Source organism: Vulpes vulpes, chromosome 13, assembly GCF_048418805.1.
Source record: "Vulpes vulpes isolate BD-2025 chromosome 13, VulVul3, whole genome shotgun sequence".
Classification (NCBI taxonomy): Eukaryota; Metazoa; Chordata; class Mammalia; order Carnivora; family Canidae; genus Vulpes; species Vulpes vulpes.
This window is the reverse complement of record NC_132792.1, coordinates 73,089,920-73,112,566: the sequence shown is the minus strand read 5'-3', so window position 1 is coordinate 73,112,566 and position 22,647 is coordinate 73,089,920. Positions and strand designations below refer to the sequence as shown.

General features: G+C 36.9%; 1 protein-coding gene across 1 annotated transcript in view; it reads left to right on the top strand.

The window, feature by feature from the left end:
• The window catches only part of RP1 (RP1 axonemal microtubule associated), a 54,506-nt gene extending 45,360 nt beyond the window's left edge, over nucleotides 1–9,146 (top strand). Inside the window, exons 4-5 of the mRNA XM_026014469.2 lie at nucleotides 1,073–1,244; nucleotides 3,441–9,146. Coding sequence (XP_025870254.2) covers nucleotides 1,073–1,244; nucleotides 3,441–9,070 — 5,802 coding nt within the window. The 3' untranslated portion in view covers nucleotides 9,071–9,146. The remainder of the gene's footprint in view (nucleotides 1–1,072; nucleotides 1,245–3,440) is intronic.
• Nucleotides 9,147–22,647: the final 13,501 nt, after the last annotated feature.

Below are 22,647 nucleotides of genomic sequence, written 5' to 3'. Positions count from 1 at the left end.
ACACTCCCTCCCCTTTTCTGCCTTCCTTGAGCACCGAGTTGAATAATGATGGGTTGGCACAGAATCTTGAAAAGCCGTGGCCACCAGTGATACTGTTAGGTAGAGAAAGCATTTTTTTCTGCCGCTTCTGCTGGTGGGAGGGTAGGTAGGTAGGTAGGTAGGTGGAGGGACAGAGGAGAGCTCCCCCTGCAGCTGTGAGCCTGTCCACCAGGCCCTTTCTCGGCTTGCTCAGGGTAGAAATTAGCCACAGATGGATAGTTTGGTGGGGAAGGCAGAGGCTGAACTGACTTTTAAAGATATTTTTTAAGTTATGGCAGAAGACTGGTCACCAGGTAGTGTACTGGCCAAGTAATGATGTTGGTCTCACCACCCCCACCTTGATAGTTGGTAATTTTGTATACGTTATTGGTGCCTAAAGAATGCTTGGTGATGGGCAGCCCAGGTGGCTCAGCGGTTTAGCGCTGCCTTCAGCCCAGGGCTTCAATCTTGAAACCCGGGATCGAGTCCCACGTCGGGCTCCCTGCATGGAGCCTGCTTCTCCCTCTGCCTGTGTCTCTGCCTCTCTCTCTCTCTCTGTCCCTCATAAATAAATAAATAAAATCTTTAAAAAAAGAAAAAAAAAAAAAAAGAATGCTTGGTGATTATCTCTGTAAAGCCCTGAAGGTTGTTGATTCCATTCACTATAAAATTGACATGGAAGGGGGGCCATAGCTGGCTCAGTCCACCACACTCTTGATATCAGGGTTGTGAATTCAAAGTCCCACGTTGGGTGTAGAGATACTTAAAAAAATAATCATAAAATCTTTTTTTTTTTTAAGATTTTATTTATTTATTCATGAGAGACACGGAGAGGCAGAGACACAAGCAGAGGGAGAAACAGGCTTCCCGCAGGGAGCCCACTGGGGGACTAAATCCCAGAACTCTGGGATCACACCCTGAGCCGAAGGCAGACCTCAACCGCTGAGCCACCCAGGCATCCCAAACATCATAAAATCTTAAAAAAATTACCGTATGGAAAGAACAAAACTTCATGTTGCTCATATAAGGACCTTAACTCTTTGGTTTCTTCTAGGTTCCCAGTCTCCAGGCAGTGATCCTGAGCTCTGGAGCTGTGGTGGCAGCAGGAAGGGAGCCATTTAAACCAGGAAATTATGACATCCAGAAGTACTTGCTTTCTGCAAGATTACCAGGGACCTCTCATCATGTATACATCAAGGGAAATACTAGATCAGAAAGCAGAAAGAGTAAGTCACTTAAATTTTTAGCCCTGAGTTGTGTGGTTTTTTTTTTTCTTTTGTTTTTAACCACAACATCAAAAAACCAAAAACAAACCCAAAACCCAAAACAATCTATGCTTAAATGACCAATTTCCTTCATCACGTGAAAGAAGATGAGAGGATCAAAAACATTCTAAACTGAAATTGGTTATATGTATAGTTGGAAAGAGTCATCGAGATTGTATGATTTTTTTTTTTTTTAGATTTTTCCAAATCAGTCAGTGATTAAGTTGATGTGGTAAGCCTTTATTTGTGTGTGTGTGTGTGTGGGGGGGGGGGGAATATAATACCTAGATAAAAAAAATTGCCAGCATTTCTTGATTTGGAGAGGAGTTTTATGGAATTTGTGTAAGTGACATCTGGTAGAGTTTTCTCCAGATCTTACCATGCAGCATCATAGCTGAGCTCAGCAGATTGAGTGACTGTGTTTTTAAAAATCTCTTAAGTACATATCAACTCCACTTTCTGAAGTTTTTCCAGTAAAAATCACAGCCCTTGGATCCATTTTTTATTTAAAAAATTGATGTGATCATTTATGCTGGTTAATAATCTAGGTTGATGATTCCTTAGGAAATGCTGCACAACATAGCATAATCTTTTGGGTTGGGGAGAAATAGGGCTTGTTGATGCTCAGAACTGTGGCATAAGCTGTAAATTCTCTATGCAGGCGTGGTTGTATTATTCAGTGTGCTCAATATTTTAATCTCTATTCATTGTGCACACTTTTTTAGCTCTATGCTAAGGAATTTATTGCCATTTATACTTAAATTTTGGTTTTTTTTAAGATGTGGAATAATAAACCCTTTGAGTAGTATTAATCTCTCTACTTACTGCTGAAGAGGGTAAAACTCCTCTGTTACGATATATTCAATAGATATCTCTTAATGTTTCTATTTTGTAGGCATTAGCTGCCAAATACCTGGTAAGTGTATGGTAGTACTATTTCACTGTGCTCATTTTACTAAGGTGATTTTACTATTTTGTGATATGGGTTGCTGAGTATGATTTTTGATGGTGTTAGGGAATGTGAGGGTTTTGTTAAGTTTTAATTTAAAAAATTTTAAGTGAGGCATTTTCATTGGCAATTTTGGTAAATGCATACAAAAATAAGAGAAAATATTTTTAGGTTTATACTCTGAAATGTTGAAGGTATTTAATTGATGCAAAACATATGTAAATCTGTACAAACTGTTAATAAGAGTTTGATTGAATTTAAGAAGCTTGAATACTAAAGTTATCTTTAGAGACACACAGTAAAAAATAACTAAATATGTTGGCTTGTTGTCTAGCTCTGTTTTTTTTGTGCCCTATGTCAAATGTACTAATTATGCAAAGTGAATGCTAAATTACTAATTATTACTCAATTAATGTTTTTAAATTCTAAAAATGTTTTAGCTTTCATAATGCTATAGATGTCTCTCTTGGCTTTGGACAGGCAGGAAAATGAATATAACTGAATTATATTATTTGCTCTGTTTGCATAGGTAAGCAGCACTTAGACTCCAGTTTCAGTACTGGTAAACAAAACAACAAAACAAAATTCCACAAAAATCTTTATTTTTGCTAGAATCCTTGTCAGTTTCTACTTTATAATTTCCTTCTTAAAATTGCCTAATTAAACTCATTAAAATTCTATGAATCTCATTATTAAAGTAGAATTATAGGTTTTCTTTTTGAGAGTAGCTTGTAGAAATGTACCAGATGTTATAGTAAGTTTAAATAACCAATGAATACATAGAGGTGAGAAACATATTAATAATCTTACTATGTATGATTTTAACTTCAGATATAGAGCTGCATTATAGTTTCAATAGGGGTTTCCAGACAAGTTTCTGAAACAAACCATGATTTACAATATTGTTTCTACAGAAAAATGTGTTGCAAGTTCAAACCAGCTGATTTACTGATGATATTTTGGAAAATAAAACATCCATGCATTTAGGGCTGCCTAGCATCAATGTGAGGAAGGTTTGTTTTGTAATAAAGACTTACAGTGTATTAAAAAAAATCTTACTATGAAATTTAGAAAATATGGTATTTTTCTTACCAATAACTTAATTTTTTTCTTTTCTTTCTTTGCTGCCTCTTCTATTGGATATTTATAACTTCTCTGTCTTCTGCATTTTGACATGGGACATTTTTTAACTCTTAAAATCTTGAAAGTGAGCACACATGTGCCTTCAAGTCCAAGGTCCCAGATTTATTCTGTTTCTTCTGGCAAAATGCATAATAATGATTGCTACTCAGACCATTCTTTTGCTTCTGAAAATTACTTGGCCTTGGAAAAAAATGATTCTCGGAATTTACTGATATACCCTTCTGAAGATGATATTGAGAAATCAATTATTTTTAATCAAGATGGCACCATGACAGTTGAGATGAAAGTTCGATTTAAGATAAAAGAGGAGGAAACCATAAAGTGGACCACTGTCAGTAGAGCTAGTCTTTCTCATAACAATGAAAAGTGTGAGGTAGGCTGTTTTCCGGGAAGAACAGATGATCAGTCATCTCATTTAAAGATTGCAGCATGCTCATTGTCTGCAGATGTCTCATCTCTGGAGAAAGACAATAATCAAGAGGTCAGTTTGACAGAGGAAATAAACACTCAAATAACAGATCAAGAGACTGAAACTTGCACTTCTGTTAGTTGGGAGAATGGTGCTATGGACACAAACATTGTCCAGGGGACTCAGGATCAAGCAAAGCATCATTTTTATAGGCCCCCTACACCTGGACCAAAGAGAGTGAGACAAAAATCTGTGAGAGGGAGTGTGACCTTGGTTTCTGAAACCGAAGTTGAAGAGGAAATGATTAGACAATTTTCCTATAGGGAAGCAAGGGAAGATGGGGAAAACAAATCTGAGTATCACATGTTCACACATTCTTGCAGTAAAATGTCATCAGTATCTAACAAACCACTGCTTGTTCAGATCAATAACAATGAGCAGATGGAATCATCTTTAGAAAGGAAAAAGGAAAGCAGATTGCTCAAGTCAGGTGCAATATGTGCTGGTGTAGAAATTACAAATCAGAAGATGTTAGAGATGTCTCATGATAATGGCTCGCCGCAGACTATATCAGAAAACTCAATTGTGGAGGAAGTTATAGTTGATAGTTTAACATCAGACAACAAAACTAATATCAAAATCTTAAGGCCTTATAGTAGGACCAGGGATAGATTCAGCCCTATTTTAGCAGATACAACTCATTCTTTAAGTAACGACTCAGGAATTGACAAAACTGTTTCTGAGATCCCAGCTTTAGTAGAGTCTTCCACTGTTACCACAAGAATTGACAGACTAATTAATGAATTTGCTCAGTGTGATTTAACAAAATTTCCAGCAAATGAAAAGCAGACTTCGTTATCTGTTGCCAGCAAAAAGAAGATGAAGTCTCAGCAACAAGTGATAAATTCTAGGCATCAGGTCCGGAAGATTGCAACCAAAGGAATTCTTAGTAAGAGTAAGAGAATAAACACAGGACGTAGAATTGCACAGGAAATCATATTGGAGGGTTCAGATGGTTCCCTTAAAGGAGGAGTAGTTTGTGAGGAAGACCTCCATGTAAGTGATACGGTAATTGAATCAAATTATTGTCCCCAAAGTGATCTCAATCCTGTAAATTCCAAGAATTTCCATGTAAATAAATTAAATACTCTTCAGAATCCTAAGAGGGTTCAAGGACTTTTAGCTAAAAGAAAATCCAGACCACTAACCAAAGTAAGTTTAGGAGGGCCTACAAAAAGAGAAATTGGTCAGGGAGATAAAGTATTTCCCCATAATGACTTTAGGTATTGCAAAAATAATTTTGAAGATCAAAATGTATTTCCTATGTTTAACTTCCTTGAGCAAAAACCCAGTGATTTTTGTGGACCACAGGGCCAAACAGAAATAGCATCTTGGTATTTGGGAGGAATTACTAAGAAAAATTTAGTTTCAAAAGTTAATAATTCACACATAACTTTAAAAACTCAGAAGAAACAAAAAGGGGATAAGTTAAAATCAAGTACTACTGTAAGTAAACAACAAGTTACAACCAGGGCAAATTCCTTAGGTTCTTTGAAAAAAGCTGTTTTTCCTGAGGCTGTTAGCCATCATTCAGTTCAAAGTTATATACAGAGATGGTTGCAGAACACAAATCCACATTCAGCTTTGCCACCTAGAAAATCAGCTCCAATATACAAAAAGGATAGGAGTGTGGTAAGTTGTAACAACAATGGTTTTGCAGGAACTAAGTCCCACACAAGTTCTGGAGAAGGAAATAATTTTGCTAGAGAAAGTAACAAATATATAACTAAAAATGCCAGTTTGACAGAAAATCTAGGTAAAAAGGTAGGTAAATTTTTTGACAAAGTTAACAGTGAAGAACTTTCTAAAGATCTCTATGAGAACCAGGTTGAATCTCTGAATGATGCTTGCTTGCTTCCCTTGCATGAAAATTGTGCTTTGTCACAGTCAGCTATTGATGATCATAATACTAAAATCCAGGTATGTGCTGAAAAATTAGGACCAGAGATAAGCCTTGTTTACCAGGAGATAAATGTAGCTACAAAAAGGCACAGTGTAGAAGCTGCTATTCAAGTAGATCTTACAGAAGAAGACACTTCAAAAGATCCTTTACCAATCTTACTGCTTCGCCAACTGCAAGCTTTAGTTCCTAGTATTCATAAGACTCAGAATGGAATTACTCAAATGCCAGGTTCACTTGCAGATATTCCCTTCTCTTCCCCAATATGTAAGTCTTATACTAATGTTCTTCTAGCTTGGCTTCTGGTACTAACCTTAAAAGGAAGTATAAATAGCTTCTGTCAAGGTGATGCTCACAAGACTACCAACAGAGCTTCAGAAATACTTGGATTATTGGAGGTCCTAAGGCATACTGCCATCACAGAGGAAGCTGATGATTTGAAGGCTGCTGTTGCCAATTTAGTGGAATCAACCACAAATCACTTTGGACTCACTGAGAAAGAACAAGACATGGTTCCAGTAGGACTTTCTGCAAATTGTTCCACACCCAACCTTCAGAGTGTTCCTAAGTGCGTTGAAAATGAAAAAACACAGAAAATCTCTTCAGGTGGAGGCAACTCTGCCAGTGAGCACTGTGGCCCTGAAGCCTGTGTTTCAGAGTTGACTTGTTCATGTCAGATGTGCATTGTGAATAAGACCTGTCCTCCAAAAGAGACTTGTAACGTTAGTGACATTTTTTGCCCTAGTGATGGCTGTACTGTTGATCAGACTCCCATGAGTAAGGCTTGTTTCCAAGGAGAGGTCTGTTCACTTACTGATGCTCTATCTTCCCACAAGGCTTGTGCTCATGAAGAAAACCATAGTCGTAAGGCAACTTGCCCAATTGATGAGGCCTGCATTCCCAACAAAATCTGTAACACCAGTGATTTTTTAATTTTTAAAGAAAACACATGTACTGATAATTTGGGATTGACTGAAGAATTAGAAAGAATCAATAAAGTTCAGAAAGATTTAAATATTTTGGCAGACCCTGGGTGTAAACATAGCTTTAATATATTGGTATCAGACCAGAATATCAGCAATTTAAGCTACTCTAGCTTTCCCATAAATGAAAGTGAACCAGAATTTGATAAGGAACGTAGTTCTGTAGCTGAATTTGAAAATTATTCATTAAAGACATTTCAGGGTAAAAATGCATATACATCCTCTGATAAGGAAGACTCAAAGACTTCTGAAGAACCAGGCTCAATTACCAATAGCATGACATCAAGTGAAAGAAACATTTCAGAATTGGAATCTTTTGAAGAATTAGAAAACCAGGACACTGATACCTTTCATATGAAGGTAAATGCAAGAGATCAGGCTGCTGAAGAATTGATCCAAAAAGAGTTAGAGGCTAGTAAAAATTTGCAATTGATCGACGGCTCCAGAAGGAACATTACAGAAGAAGAAGAAAGAAATGGTATAATTTGCGAGGCAATCCGAAGGAGGCTGGCAACACCACCATCTTTAGTGTTTTGCTATGATTCTAAGCAAAATACTGAAAAGGAACTCAATGAAGGAGAAACTAAAATGAGAGTAAAAATGATGGTGAAAAGCATGGAAATTGGAAGTTATTCAGAGTCCTCTCTTGATTTTAAAAATGACTTCATAGGACCAGTGACTTCTGATTGGTCTGAATTTAGACCAAGCAGTGAGAATGAGCAGCCATATAAAACATCCAGTGATGGCCCCAATGGCAGTTGTGAGGAAATTGTTCAAGACAAGGACTATAATAAAGGATTTGTTAAAAGGACAATAGAAAAACTTTACAGTAAAGGGGAAATTATTAAACCATCTTTTTTTTCTGGGTCTATACACAGATCTCAGGTTTGTCCTTATAATTCTGTCGAATTTCAGTGTGCTAGGAAAGTAGATCTTTATGATTCTGAAGGTCAGTCATTTGGCTCTTCTGAACAGCTCTCTAGTAATTCATCTATGTTGCAGAAATTTCTAGAAGAAGGACAAGATAAATGTGACTTTAATGATGTGAGGGCCAATTATCATGGAGGAGACATCGTAGGACATGGTACAAAACAAAACGATCATAACAGAATCATCAGAGACATAGAAGAAGGAGTACTGATTGATAAAGGAAAGTGGCTCCTGAAGGAAAATCATTTGTTAAGAATATCATCTCCTGAAAATTCTGGCTTATATGGCAATGCAGACACCCTATCAGTGGATACTCTACTTAATAATGACAATGAAGTACCATATTCCCATTTCGGAAATTTGGCCCCAGACCCAAACATGGCTGAGCTGTCCTCTTCAGAATTGGAGGAATTGAGTCAACCCCTTGAACTGAAATGCAGTTATTTTAATATGCCTCATTGTAGTGATTCTGAGCCTTTTTGTGAGGATTTGCTAGATGTTCAAAATAAAACTTGTGCCAGGGAGACAATACCAGTTCATCATGCAGAGGAGAAGGCTAATCATAAATCAGAAAGAGTATGCACATCAGTAACTCATGGCTTTACATCTGCTGGTAACAAAGTTCATCCTGTCTCTGATGATACTATTAAAAATCAACCTTTGCCTGCTAATAATGCAATTCATGGTGCACTTCAGGAAGGCGACTCTCTGGATAAACTCTATGCTATCTGTGGACAGCATTGCCCGATACTAACTGTTATCATCCAGCCTATAAATGAGGAAGACCGAGGATTTGCATATTGCAAAAATTCTGATATTGAAAATTTCTTGGGCCTCCATTTATGGATGAAAGTACATCCATATTTACTACCATCGAACAAAACCATATTTAGAGATGATAACAATAAAGTAAATGGTAGAAAAGCATTTATTGATAATGCCTTTGATGATACATTTGACTTGATGGATAAAAGAAAATTAAGAAATTTAAAGGGAATTAGTTCATTGGGCTTAGAGGAAGAAAATTTAAAGAAATTTCAATTATATTTAAAGAAAAAGTTTTTTGTGAATTTCTTGCACACATCATTGTTGATTGTGGATAATAGGAATTCAGATACACGTGACTCCATTAATCAGACAAATGAAATCTTTGAAGTAGTTGATGAGAATAATAATTTCTTGAATAGCAGATTTCAGAACTCAAGAACAAATCTCAACCAAGTAGTAAGAGAAAATAGTGACTTCTTTTTTGAAATGCATGGTCAGACTTGCCTATTTTACCAAGTTGAAACATCCTTAAATATTAGTAACAGAAATACAGTAGAAATATTTTATGTATTTGAGGATGAAAATCTTTTTATTTGGGAAGAGGAAAGCCAATTTGATCTTGAAAGCAATGATGAAGATTTATAATTTTAATATCAGCACAGCCTTTTAAAATCAATACATTTTTTCCTCATAATGAGATGAAACATCTAGAATGGGCATAGACGAGATAACCTTTAAAAATTTCCCACTTCTTTAAAATGAGCTTATTCTAGAAGCTTGCACTTGGATAATCTGATTTGACTTTCATTATTCTGCTGTTCTTCATTTTTCCAAAAATTAGAGACTCAGTTTTTATTCTATTATTTTTGAAATTTTTGTGTTTGTTTTTCTCTGAACATATGTAACTTCCTAGAACTGATTTTTCTTTCAGGACATCACAAATGCCCTAAGGACAGGAATTAGATATTTTTTCTCTCCTTTTATGTTGTTTACTTTAATGCAAAATGTGTATTGGTGAATAAAATATATTGGTGAATAAATAGAATAGACATAGTCTCAAAGTGTACTTCATTTATTAATTTTAACTGCTGATTTAATAAAGGTATGAAGGTAAGATCTCACAACATCTATTTCTTGTTCCACATGTGTTGAATCTGGTTTCCTCAGAACGTCTAATGAACTCACAAGCATTTCCAGAGGACAGGATTCACCAGTTCTTTTCACAATTAGAAAAAAATGCTTTACTACTAAGCTGTCTCTCTAGTACTTTGCCTAGAAAATATAATCTTTTAAACAGTAGTAAAATTCTGACCAAATAGGTCAGAATAAAAAAGAGGAAAAACTTAGGGCAGCTCTGGGAAGCAAAAGGAGCTGGAATGTTTTAACTTGGGAAAGAAAATTTAAAATTTAAAATTCTCAAAATTGGAAAAGAACTGCTATGAAGAGAAACTTGACATTTTTTAATGTTTCAACTGCAATTAGATATAAAAACATGTTGCCTAGAAGGATAAATAAATTTGATTAGACTTTAAATTGCCTCTTTTGAATACTTGAGGTATTTTGCTTGGGATTATCCAGGGAACCTTTTAAGATTCCTTTCACTTCATGACTATATGATAGTATAGAAACACATTTTTTTAAAAAAAGATTTTATTCATTTATTCATGAGAGACACAGAGAGGGACAGAGAGAGAGAGGCAGGCTCCATGCAGGGAGCCTGACATGGGACCCGATCCTGGGACTCCACAGGATCATGCCCTGGGCCAAATGCGGACACTCAACCACTCAGCCACCCAGGATTCCCTAGAAACAAGTTTTATAAAACATTGAAATCTATGTTTCTTGTGTGGAACTGCCTCAAAGTAGAACAATTAATGGTGTTTTTGAGCCACATACGGAGGTGCTAAAATAACTTAAATTTGACATTGAGTAACTAAAGGTAAGTAATTACATAAAAAATACCTTTGGTTTCAGCTCTGCATGAGGCATAAATTCATAAAAAACTATGAGTTGCTATTTATTTCACCAGATGAAGCCTATCTCTATGTAGAGTATGCTGTTTCTACATTAAGTGATAGGATTTTCTCATTGAAAAGTAGAGATTGCTATGTTATGTAAGCTTCTGTAATGACCAATGAGAATTTTGTTCAAATAAAAGGCTAAAATTGTGGAGAAATAATAGAAGATGGGTAATTAATGTTAATTTTATGCCTGTTTTATAGTAGGGTCTATGGTAGTCTTACAGATTGATTACGTGTAATCTTTCCTCATAAAGACACAGAGTTTGGCTTTGCTATACTCCCTTTTTATAGGTGACAGAACCTAGAGGAAGGGAAATAAAGCACTTTCATCAGTGGTGCACAGTATCATGTCAGAATTTGAACCCAGACCTTTGTGCTTGAAAATCAGAGCTATTTTTATTACACCTTTATTTTTTTAATGTGAGGAAAAAGTGGTAAAATGTTTTAAAAATTGGGCATCTGCATGGCTCAGTCTGTTAAGTGTCTGACTCTTAATTTCGGCTCAGGTCATGATCTCAGGGTTGTGAAATGGAACCCTGATCAGGCTCTATGCTGAGCGTGGAGCCTGCATAAAATTCTCTTTCCCCTTCTTCCTCTGTCCCTTATCCATATATATATGTAAAATCAGTGCTCTTGCCAGAGAAGGAAATTAATTTGGAAAGAGAATGATATTTAGGTGTATCAAGGAGATTGGGGAAATCACATCAGCCAGGAGCTTTTAGGAAAATATGGCATGTAGCATATGTTTTTTTACCAATTATACTATAAATGTTATATTAATGCAATAACACTAGTAGGTGGCCCAGATGATATTGGGAATAGAATTGAGAGTGACATGTGAATTAGTAATGCATGACTGTGTAATGTACTATTTGAGATGAATGGGTTCATATGCATTATATTCTGAGATTGGGATCCACATCATCTATCATGTTTCTATCCTGGTTCTAGCATATTGCTTGGGACATGGTAAGCACCTAGTAAATGTGTTGAATGGTTAAGAAATGCTTTTTCTTTATGCCTTGTTATCTTCAAATTGATACATATAGGGGGATATGAAAAGATGCGAAGAGGTAGAGCTGAGTTTCTTTTTGTATTTTTTGAAGCAATATTTCAGTCATCTGTGAAAGTGATTTTTTTCTTTTAAACATTAAAGTGAATTTAAAAAAATTTTCACCAGACTTACATTAAAAACATATCTTGTAACACTGTGAAAGAAGACTAAATGAAACTTCAGAAGAAATTTAAGAATTTTGCACAGATGTAAAGATGAAGAGTCCGAGGTTGAGGATGGGATCTGAGCCTATTGTGTTCTGGATAATGTAGCCAAGTTCAGAATCTTGGAATCTAGGTGAAATGATGTAATTATTGTTTATGCCCACAAGATGTCAGCTGCGCTATGCTTTGCTGGAAGCTCAGTCGCTGGACTCAGAAAGAGGCTTGCATGGCTAAAGGGAGTGCGTCAAGGACTGAGACAGTCCCTGGGCAGTTTGCTTCTGCTTCAAAGAAAACTAAGGACCAAATTGTACAAGCACCCCTCCCCACAAATCTTAAACCCAGATGGCATATCAGGACTCAGAGGAAATAGTCTGTTTGTAGCAAGGAGCTGAAGTTCAAAAGTAGAGGAGTTACTAAGAAAAGTGCAAGCTCTTCAATAATCATCAGAGTTGATTACAAGAAAAGCTGAATTTGGAGCATCGGGATAACCCAAAGTCCTAAGTCCAGTTGAAACTAAGTTAATGAATCTTTAGTTTGTGGGTAGGGGTGATTTTTTCCATGGTTTTCAGTTATTTTATATCAACCTTTCAGTGACATAAAATACGTGTCCTATTTTCAAGGTTTAAACTGAGATATCAAAGCAATGTTTCATGTTTGTACCACTCATTTTGTTAGTTTTCTCATCTGTAAAATGGGGCTACCACTTTAAAGGTCTTATCTGTAAAATAATTTTAAGCTGCCTTATAAGATTGTTGTGAGAGGCCACTTAAGAGAATGATGGAAAAGGTATTAGCACAAAACTTGGCACACTGTGCTTAATACATTTTAGCTGTTTTGTTTAGCATTTAATACATTTTGGCTGTTTTGTTTTTATTTACAATTTAATTTTTTTTACCCTTAAAAAATTGAGATATAGTTAACACAGTTAACACACAATGTAGGGATCCCTGGGTGGCGCAGCGGTTTGGCGCCTGCCTTTGGCCCAGGGCGCGATCCTGGAGACCCGGGATCAAATCCCACGTCGGGCTCCCAGTGCATGGAGCCTGCTTCTCCCTCTGCCTGTGTCTCTGCCTCTCTTTCTATCTCTCTGTGACTAACATAAATAAATAAAAAATTAAAAAAAAATTAAAAAAAAACCACACAATGTGACATTAGTTTCAGGTTTACAACATAGTGATTTGACAACTCTATACATTATACTTACTACAAATGTAGCTACCATCTGTCACCATGCAATGCTATTATAATACCATTGACTGTATTCCCTATGCTGTACCTTTCTGTCTTGTGACTTATTAATTCTGTAACTGGAAGACTGTACCTACCACTCTCCTTCACTCATTCTGCCCATCCCTTTGCCCCTTGTTCTCTGGCAACCACCAGTTTTTCTATGTGTTTATGGGTCTGTTTCTGCTGTTTTGGTTGTTTCATTTTTTTAGATTCCACATTTAAGTGAAATCATATGGCATTTGTCTTTATTTGACTTCTCTTACTTAGTGAAATGCCCTCTAGGTCCATCTGTGTTGTTGCAAATGGCAAGATCTTACTCTTTTTTTATGGCTGAATAATATTCTGTTGTGTATGTATACCACTTATTTTTTATTCTATTGATGGAATTTGAATGCTTCCATATCTTGACTATTGTAAATAATGTTGTGATAAACATAGTAAATATATCTTTTTGAATTAACGTTTTTGTTTTCCTTGGTGGAATTACTGGGTTATATGGTATTTTTATTTTTAATTTTTTGAGGAGCTTCCATAATGTTTTCTACAGTGGCTGTACCAATTTACATCTCTCCTATCCCTTTACTCCACATCCTTGCCAACACTTGTTATTTCTTATCTTTTTTTTAAAAATGATTTTATATATTTATCTGAGAGAAAGCAATAGATAGAGCATGAGCAGTGAGAGAAGGGCAGAGGGCAAGGAAGAAGCAAACTCCCTGCTGAGCAGAAAGTCCAGTGCAGAACCCCTGAGATAATGACCTGAGCTGAAGGTAGACACTTAACCAGCTGGGCCACCAAGGTGCCCTAATTTCTTGTCTTCCTGGTACTAGCCATTCTGACAAGCATCAGGTGGTATTTTATTGTGTGTGTTTTTCAAAGGATTTTTTTTTTTTTAAGTAATCTCTACACCCAACATTGGAATTGAACCTAAAACCCGGAGGTCAAGAGTTGCCTGGTCTACTGACTAAGTCAGCCAGGTATCCCTCATTGTGGCTTTAATTGGCATTTCCCTGATCAGTGATGTTGTGAATCTTTTCAAGTATTTGTTGGCCATCTATATGTCTTCTTTGGAAAAATGTCTATTAAGGTCCTCTGCCCATTTGTAATCAGATTATTTGTTTTTTTTGGTGTTGAGTTATATTATTAGTTATTTATATACTTTGGATATTAACCCCTCATTAGATGTATTACTTGCAAGTATCTTCTCCCATTCACTGTGTTCTTTTTTTTGGCATGTTGACAGTTCTCTTTGCTGTGCAAAAGTTTTTAACTTTGGTATTGTCCCAATAGTTTATTTTTGTGTTTGTTTCCTTTGCCTGGGGAGACAGGTCTAGAAAAATGTTGCTAACAGCAATGTCAAAGAAATGACTGCCCTTTTTTTTTTAAAAAAAAATTTATTTGACAGAGAAAGGGAGAGAGACAGAAAGCGTGAACTCGCCAAGTAGGAGGAGTAGCAGAGGGAGAGGGAGAAGCATGGGGCTTGTTTCTAGAACCCTGAGATCATGACCTGAGCTGAAAGCAGACAATTAACTGACTGAGCCACCCAGGTACCCTGACTGCCTTTTTTTTTTTTTTTTAAAGTAATTTTGTAGTTTTTTAGGTCTCATATTTAGGTCCTTAATTCATTTTTTAGTTTTTGTGTGGTATGAGAAAGTGATCAGTTTTCATTTTTTGCATGCAGCTTTCCAGTTTTTTAACATTATTTATTAAAAAGACTGTCCTATTCCTTTTTAAAAAATTATTTATTTATTTGTCCTATTCCTATGGCATATTTTTGCCACCTTTGCTGTGGATTAATAGATCATATAGGTGTGGTTTTATTTCTGGATTTTTCTGTTCCATTGATTTATGTGTCTGTTTTTGTGTCAGTATCATGCTGTTTTGATTACTTTAGCTTTGTAGTGAGTGTATCTTGAAATCTGGAATTGAGATACCTCCAACTTTGTTCCTCTTTCTTAAGATTACTTTGGCTTTTTTTTTTTTTCCACTATGAAAATGCTTTAATGGTGGCATCTGTACAGCATGCGACATCCAGACAGGAGAAAGAGCGAGTGCACACAGAGATGCGGCTGTCAGAGAACAGGTTGTGAGCGAATAAAGAGTTCACACAGCTTCCACGGGCTTTACCAGGTATCAGCTCTAGGCCACCTCCTCCTCCACCTCCTCCTCGAACTCTGCCTCCTCCTCGGCCGTGGCATCCGGTACTGCTGGTACTCAGACTCAGGTCATTCATGTTGCTCTCGGCCTCTGTGAACTCCATCTCGTCCATGCCCTCACCCGTGTACCAGTGTAGGAAGGCCTTGCGCCGGAACATGGCCATGAACTGCTCTGAGATGCGCATGAACAGCTCCTGGATAGCTGTGCTGTTGCCGATGTCTTTTGTGGTTCCTTACAGATTTTAGTTTTATTTGTTCTAGTTCTGTGAAAAATGTTGGTATTTTGATAGGGATTTCATTAAACCCATAGATTGTTCTTAGAAGCATAGAGATTTTAAGGATGTTAATTCTTCCAATCCATCACCATGGAATATCTTTCCGTTTGTGCTTTCTTTCATTTCTTTGATCAGTGTTTTGTAGTTTTCAGAGAATAGGTCTTTCAGCTCCTAGGTATTTTGTTCTTTTTGGTGCAATAGTAAGTGAGATTTGTTTTTTTAAATTTGTCTTTCTACTATTTGTTACTAGTGTATAGAAATGCAGCTGATTTCTGTATATTGTATCTTGCAACTTTAATGAATTCATCAGTTCTAATAGTTTTTTGTTGGAGACTAAGGCTTTCTAAATATAGTATGTCATCTGCAAGTATTGACAGTTTTACTTCTTATTTACCAATCTGGATACCTTTCGTTTATATATTTATTATTCTTGTCAGATTGCTGCAGCTAGGACTTCAGTGCTATGTTGAATAAAAATGGTTAGAGTGGGTGTCTTTTGTCTTATTCTTGATCTTAGGGGAAAGGATTTCATTTTTCACCATTGATTATGATGTTAGCTCTGGGTTTGTCTATATGGTCTTTATTATGTTGGGGTATGTTCTCTCTAAACCCACTTTGTTGAGAGATTTCTTTAGAAAAAATTATGAATGGATGTTGCATTTTGTCAAAAGCTCTTTCTGAATCTATTGAGATAATCATATGACTTTTATCCTTCTTGTTAATGTGATGTATCACATTGACTTACGAATATTGAACCATGCTTTTCTCCCTGGAATAAATCACACTTGATTGGGCAAATAATTTTTTCAAATGCATTGTTGAATTTGGTTTGCTGATATTTTATTGAGGATTTTGTATACATGTTTCTCAGGGATACTGGCCTGTAGTTTTGTTTTTGCTTTTGTTGTTTGTTGTTTTTTTTTTTGTAGTGCTTCTGTCTTTTTTTAGTGTCTTTTTGTAGTGCTGTCTATCTTTTGGAATAGAGAAATATAGCTATCCTTTAAATGTTTGGTGGAATTTGCCTGTGAAATCCTTCAGTCCTGGACTTTTGTTTGTAGGGAGATTTTTTTTTTTTTTGTAGGGAGATTTTTGATTACTGATTCATTACTAATGACCAGTCTCTTTAAATTTTCAAATTCTCCCTGATTTAGTTTTATGATGTTTCTAGGAATTCATCCTTCTATGTTGCCCAATTCGTTAAGATATAAATTTTCATAATAGTCTCATCATCCTTTTGTATTTCTGTGGTGTTGGTTGTTATTTCTCCATTTTTAAATTTTGAGTCTTCTCTTTCTTGCTTTGTTTTTATGATGAATCTGAGTAAAGTTTTACCAATTATCCTTACCTTTTTAAAGAACTAGCTCTTGGCTTCATTGATTTTTTTCCTATTATTTTACTAGTTTCTGTTTAAGTAATTTATGCATTAATCTTATGATTTCCTTCTTTCTACTAGATTTGGCTTTGTTTATTCTTTTTCTAGTTCCTTGAGATGTAAGATTAGGTTATTTATTTGACAATTTTCTTGTTTCTTGAGATAACCTTGCATCACTATAAATTTTTCTCTTAGAACTGCTTTTGCTTTGTCCAAAAGATTTTTGGATCATGTTTTCATTTTCATTTGTTTCCACTTATTTTTTTGTTTCCTCTTTAATTTGGTGGTTGATTCATTCATTGTTTAGTTGCATATTGTTTAGTTTCTGTGTTTTTTTTTTCCCAGATTTTTTTCTGTAATTGATTTCCAGTTTCATACTGTTGTGGTTAGAATAGATGCTTGATATGATTTTAGTCTTCCTAAATGTATTGGGACTTGTTTTGTGGCCTAACATGTTATTTATCCTGGAGAATGGTCTGTGTACACTTGAAAAGAATGTGTATTCTGCTGTTTTTGGATGCAATGTTTGGTATATATTTTTTAGGTTAATCTGGTGTAATGTGTCATTCAGAGCCAATGTTTGTTGAATTTCTGTCTGGATAATCTATCTACTGAGGTAAGTGGGGTGTTAAAGTTCCCCACTATGATTGTATTGTCAATTTCTCTTTTGATGTCTGTTAATATTTGCTTTATGTAGTTAGATGTTCCTGTGTTGGGTGCATAGATATTCACAATTGTTATATCCTCTTGTTTGATTGATTTCTTTATCATTATGTAGTACTATCTTTGTCTCTTGCTACAGTCTTTTGTTTTCAAGTTTATTTTGCCTAATAAGCATTGCTCCTCCAGCTTTCTTTTTTTTGGCTTCCGTTTGCAGAATAGATGTTTTTCTATCTCATCACTTCTGTTCTGTATGTGTCTTTAGGTTTGAAGTGAGTCTCTTGTAGACAGTGTATTAAATGAGTCTTGGTTTTTCATCCATTCAGTCACACTATATCTTTTGATGAGCATTTAGTCCATTTATATCTAAAGTAATTATTGATGGGTATGTACATATCGCCATTTTTGTTGTTTTGTGATTATTTTTGTAATTCTTCTTTGTTCCATTCTTATTTTCCTGCTGTCTTCCCTGTGGTTTGATGGTATAAATTGTTGTGCTTGGCTTTTTTGTGTATCTATTACAGATTTTGATTTGTGATTACTGTTGGGTTCATATATAATATTTTATGCATATAGCAGTCTGTATTAAGCTGATGTTGTATTTTATATCTTTTTACTTCATATGTCCCTTGACTGATTTTTATAGGGTTCATATATAATATTTTATGCATATAGCAGTCTGTATTAAGTTGATGTATTTTATTTTATTTATTATTATTTTTTAAATTTTTATTTATTTATGATAGTCACACACAGAGAGAGAGAGAGAGAGAGAGGCAGAGACACAGGCAGAGGGAGAAGCAGGCTCCATGCACTGGGAGCCCGACGCGGGATTCGATCCCGGGTCTCCAGGATCGCGCCTTGGGCCAAAGGCAGGCGCCAAACCGCTGTGCCACCCAGGGATCCCGATGTTGTATTTTATATCTTTTTTACTTCATGTGTCCCTTGACTGATTTTTATAGACATACTGATTATACTACTTTTATATTTTAACCTTCTGGTTGGATAACTGGTTCTGGTTTTATAACTGATTAATTTACTACCTTACTAATGTTTGCTTTTACCTATAAAATTTTTTCGTTTCATAATTTTCTTACGTCTAGTTATGGCCTTTTCTTTCCATTGAAAAATGCTCTTTAACATTTCTTGTAAAGCTGGTTTAATGGTGAGGGACTCCGTTAACTTTTGTTTGTGTAGGATCTTGCCTCCTATTCTGAATGGCAACCTTACCAGGTAGAGTATTTTTGGTTATAGGTTTCTTCCTTTTAGCACTTTAGATACATCATGCCACTTTCTTCTGGCTTGCAAAGTTTCTGCTGAAAAATCAGCTGATAGCATATGGTGTTTCTTTTATATGTAGTGGCTTTCTTTTTTCTTGTTGCTTTAAAAATTCTGTATCATTACTTTTTGCCATTTTAATTATTATGTATCTTGGTGTTGCCCTCCTTTGGTTCACCTTCTTCAGGGGCTTTCTTGTGCTTCCTGGATCTGGATGACTGTTTCCTTACCTAGATTAGGGAAGTTTTTAGCGCTAGTTTTTCAAAAAAATCTTCTGTCCCTTTCTCTCCTCTCCTTCTGGGATTCCGATAATGTGAATGTTAGGCTTGATAATATCACTGACCTGTTTTAACCCATTCTAATTTTTTATTACTTTTTTCTTTTTGCTGTTCAGTTTGGTTGCTTTTTAAAATATTTATTTACTTATTTATTTATTTATTTATTTATTTATTTATTTATGATATACATAGGGGGAGAGAGAGAGAGAGAGAAAGAGAGAGAGAGAGACAGGCAGAGACACAGGCAGAGGAATAAGCAGGCTCCATACTGGGAACCCAACATGGGACTCGATCCCGGGACCCCAGGATTGCGCCCTGGGCCAAAGGCAGGCGCCAAACCGCTGAGCCACCCAGGAATCCCCAGTTTGGTTGCTTTTTATCAACTTGTCTTCCAGATTGCTAAATTGTCTTTTTGTATCCACTAATCTGCTGTTGGTTCTGTCTAGTATATTTTTAAATTTCAGTTATTAAAACTCTTCAGATCTGACTGGTTCTTTTAAATGTTTTCTATCTCATTGTTGAAGTCCTCACTGAGATCATCCACTATTTTCCCAAGTCCAGGGAGTATTTTTACAAATTTACTTTGAATTTTTTGTTAACCATATTGCATATCTTTGTTTCATTAGCTCTTTTGCTGTGATTTTGTCTTGTTCTTTCATTTGTGCCATATTTCTTTGTTTCCTCATTGTCTAGCTCTCTGTTTCTTTTTCTTTTTAAAGATTTTATTTATTTATTAATGAGAGACACACACACACACACACACACAGAGGCAGAGACAGACAGGGGAGAAGCAGGCTCCATGCAGGAAGCCTGATGTGGGACTCGATCCCGGGACACCAGAATCATGCCCTGGGCCGAAGGCAGGCGCCAAACCTCTGAGCCACCCAGGGATCCCTCTAGCTCTCTGTTTCTATGTATTAAGTAGAATGCCCTGGTCTTGAGAGTAGTGGCCTTAAAGAGGCCACTACTGGAGGTGTCCTGTAGCACAATCCCTCCTGGTCTCTAGAATCAGGCACTTCAGGTGTTCTGTGTGGGCTGCATGTGTGCTACTATTGTGGCTGAGCCACTATTGCCTTCAACCTAGCCAGTGGCATTGACCACTTTGCTCACTCTAGGTGTCCTGAAAAGAGTTTGGTCCCTGTGCTATTGAGAAACTTGCCTGAAGTCACTGTGAACTCGTTGGTGGATGGGGCCAGTGGTCAGACAAACTATCTGCAATCTGCCTTTCCACCTCAGCTGCAGGTGCACCAAAGGACAGGGCTTGCTCCCTTGGCAGCCAGCTAGGAGGATGGGCTTTGAGAACTACAGGCTCACTGGTATCTGGAGTTATCTATCCCCTCCCCAAGGCAGGAATCATTTTGCGGGTTCCTGCTAGGGTTGCTTGCACAGTGTGGTTGGGCAGGACCTGCTTTGAACAGATGTTTCCTGAGGCAAGTAGGTTGGATGGAGCAGGTCCACAAGGGAACACTAGGGTAGGGCATGTGGTGCTAGCAAAGTAGATGGAGAGTGTTAGCATTGACTCCTACAAATATCTGGCTATCTAGACGGAGGATAAATGGCATCTGGTAGTACTTTTGGTCCTGGAGAAGTCTCCTGAAAATCCGTACCCCTCCAGTTCATGTTCTAAGATTAGTCAATAAATCTTCACATATACCCCACGTGATTTTCAAACTGCTGCTGCTTTGCTGTCTCTCAGGCTGATTTTTTATTAGGCTGGCCCTTTAAAAGTGGGGATTCAGTTTCTTATTGCCCTCCAGTTCTTCGTGGCATTAAGTTTACTAATTTTTAGAGTTACCGGAGTTAAGCCCTGCTGATTTTTAAAGCTCCTGAAGTGAAGCCCCATTGGTTTTCATAGCCAGATGTTATGGATACTCATCTTCCCAGTGTAGGTCCCGTGTGCAAGATGCCTAGTGTGGGGTCTGATCTTTTTGCTTGTCTGTGCTTGGAGTGCCCCTTCTGTTTGTAGATCGCCTTGCCAGGGGTTTAGAACCCAAGTCTGTCTGTGCCCCTCTTACCTTTTTGATATGGCCCTCTCTCCACAATTAACTGGAAAGGTTTTTTTGCCAGTCTTCAGATTGTTTTCATAGTGTGTTGTATAGATGTAGCTTTTCTCAGTTTATCTGTGTGACAAAGTGAGCTTATTCTCCTAATTTTTTTATCTTCCTCAGTGATCTCATTTAAGCTATTTTTTAAAAAGCCATTACTGTTAATGACTTTTAAAAATATGCTTTAAAATTATTTATTTATTTTTTTTATCAAGCAGCTGGGTGGACTTTGGCTGTTGGCATGCACTACTGTGGCTGTATAGCAGTGGAGGCCCATGTCAAGAGTCAGGCTGAGAGCATGCATAGCTGAGTGGCTTGCTGTAAGTGAGCCCAGTGGTGTGGGCCAGTAACAGGAAATTGGGTTGGAATCAGGCCTGCAACCATCAGTGGGGTCATTTGTGTGCACCCTTGTGGCTACAGGGTCTTCCCACAGGCATGCACATGGCATGGAGATCAGTGATGAACATCAGCATTCAGGGCCACAGCTGGCTGGGCTAGCCAGAGGTGAGCCTGATGGTGCAGGCCAGAGACTAGAAATAGGGCTAAGTCTGGGCCTATCGGTAGCTGTGGGGACCTTGACAGTTAATGTGCACTGATATGGCCCCAAGATCTTGCTATGGGCAGATACATGGCAGTAGAGACTGGTGAAGAGAGTCAGGCTATTGGAGTACAAGTACAGAGCTAGAGGCTCTAAATAAAGCTATATTTTCCTTTTTGTGTGGTTGGTTTCGGGTGTTTTGTTCACTCTGTTGCTAAAATTTCTTAAATGGACTTCTGAGCTCTCCCAGAGCTGTTTTTGTCCTTGGATAGCTGTCTAATTGTTGATTTTCATGGGGGGGTGGAGACTGGGTCTCCTACTCTACCATCTTGGTGATGTCTCTCTCCTGTAAGAGTAATATTGATGAATACCTGGAATCTCAAGACTATCACCCAAATAACAGTGTTTAAAGAGAACAGTGAGTCAATATAACCAAGTAAATTAAAATAGGATGTGAGATTCATGGAGAAACATGACTTGCATGTCACAGGAATTTATTATATTAGGACTGATAATGGTTAGTGTGAAATAAATGACATTAAATTCTTAATTTGTATTCATATAAATGAAAATATATATGTGCACACACACTTATTGCAAAGAAATCCCACTTTTCTTATAAATGTGGTGTAGAAAATCCAAAAGAATAATTCCACCTCATTTATATGATACTGGGAATACTTTGAGACTCCCATCTAAATGTAAGAATATTAGGGGCAGCCCTGGTGGCTCAGCGGTTTGGCGCTGCCTTCATCCCAGGGTGTGATCCTGGGGACCCTGGGGTCGAGTTCCACGTTGGGCTCCTTGCATGGAGCCTTCTTCTCCCTCTGCCTGTGTCTCTGCCTTGCTCTCTCTCTCTCTATCTGTCATGAATAAATAAAATCTTTAAAAAACTATTAGTGGGAATTCTCTCTCAAAAAATTAATTTATTATGTGAAGAAAGACTTGGACCAACAGAGAGCTCTCTAGATTTGTTATTTCATGGCTTTGCTTACTTACTTCCCATTCATTCATTATTATATACCACTGTCCACACTGAGCTCTGTACTATGTTTCATAGAACTTATGCTCCCTGTTTTACCCTTCCAGGAGGTATGGTATAGTAGTATAGTATGATATGAATTCAGGCTGATTCACTCTGTTTCTTCAAA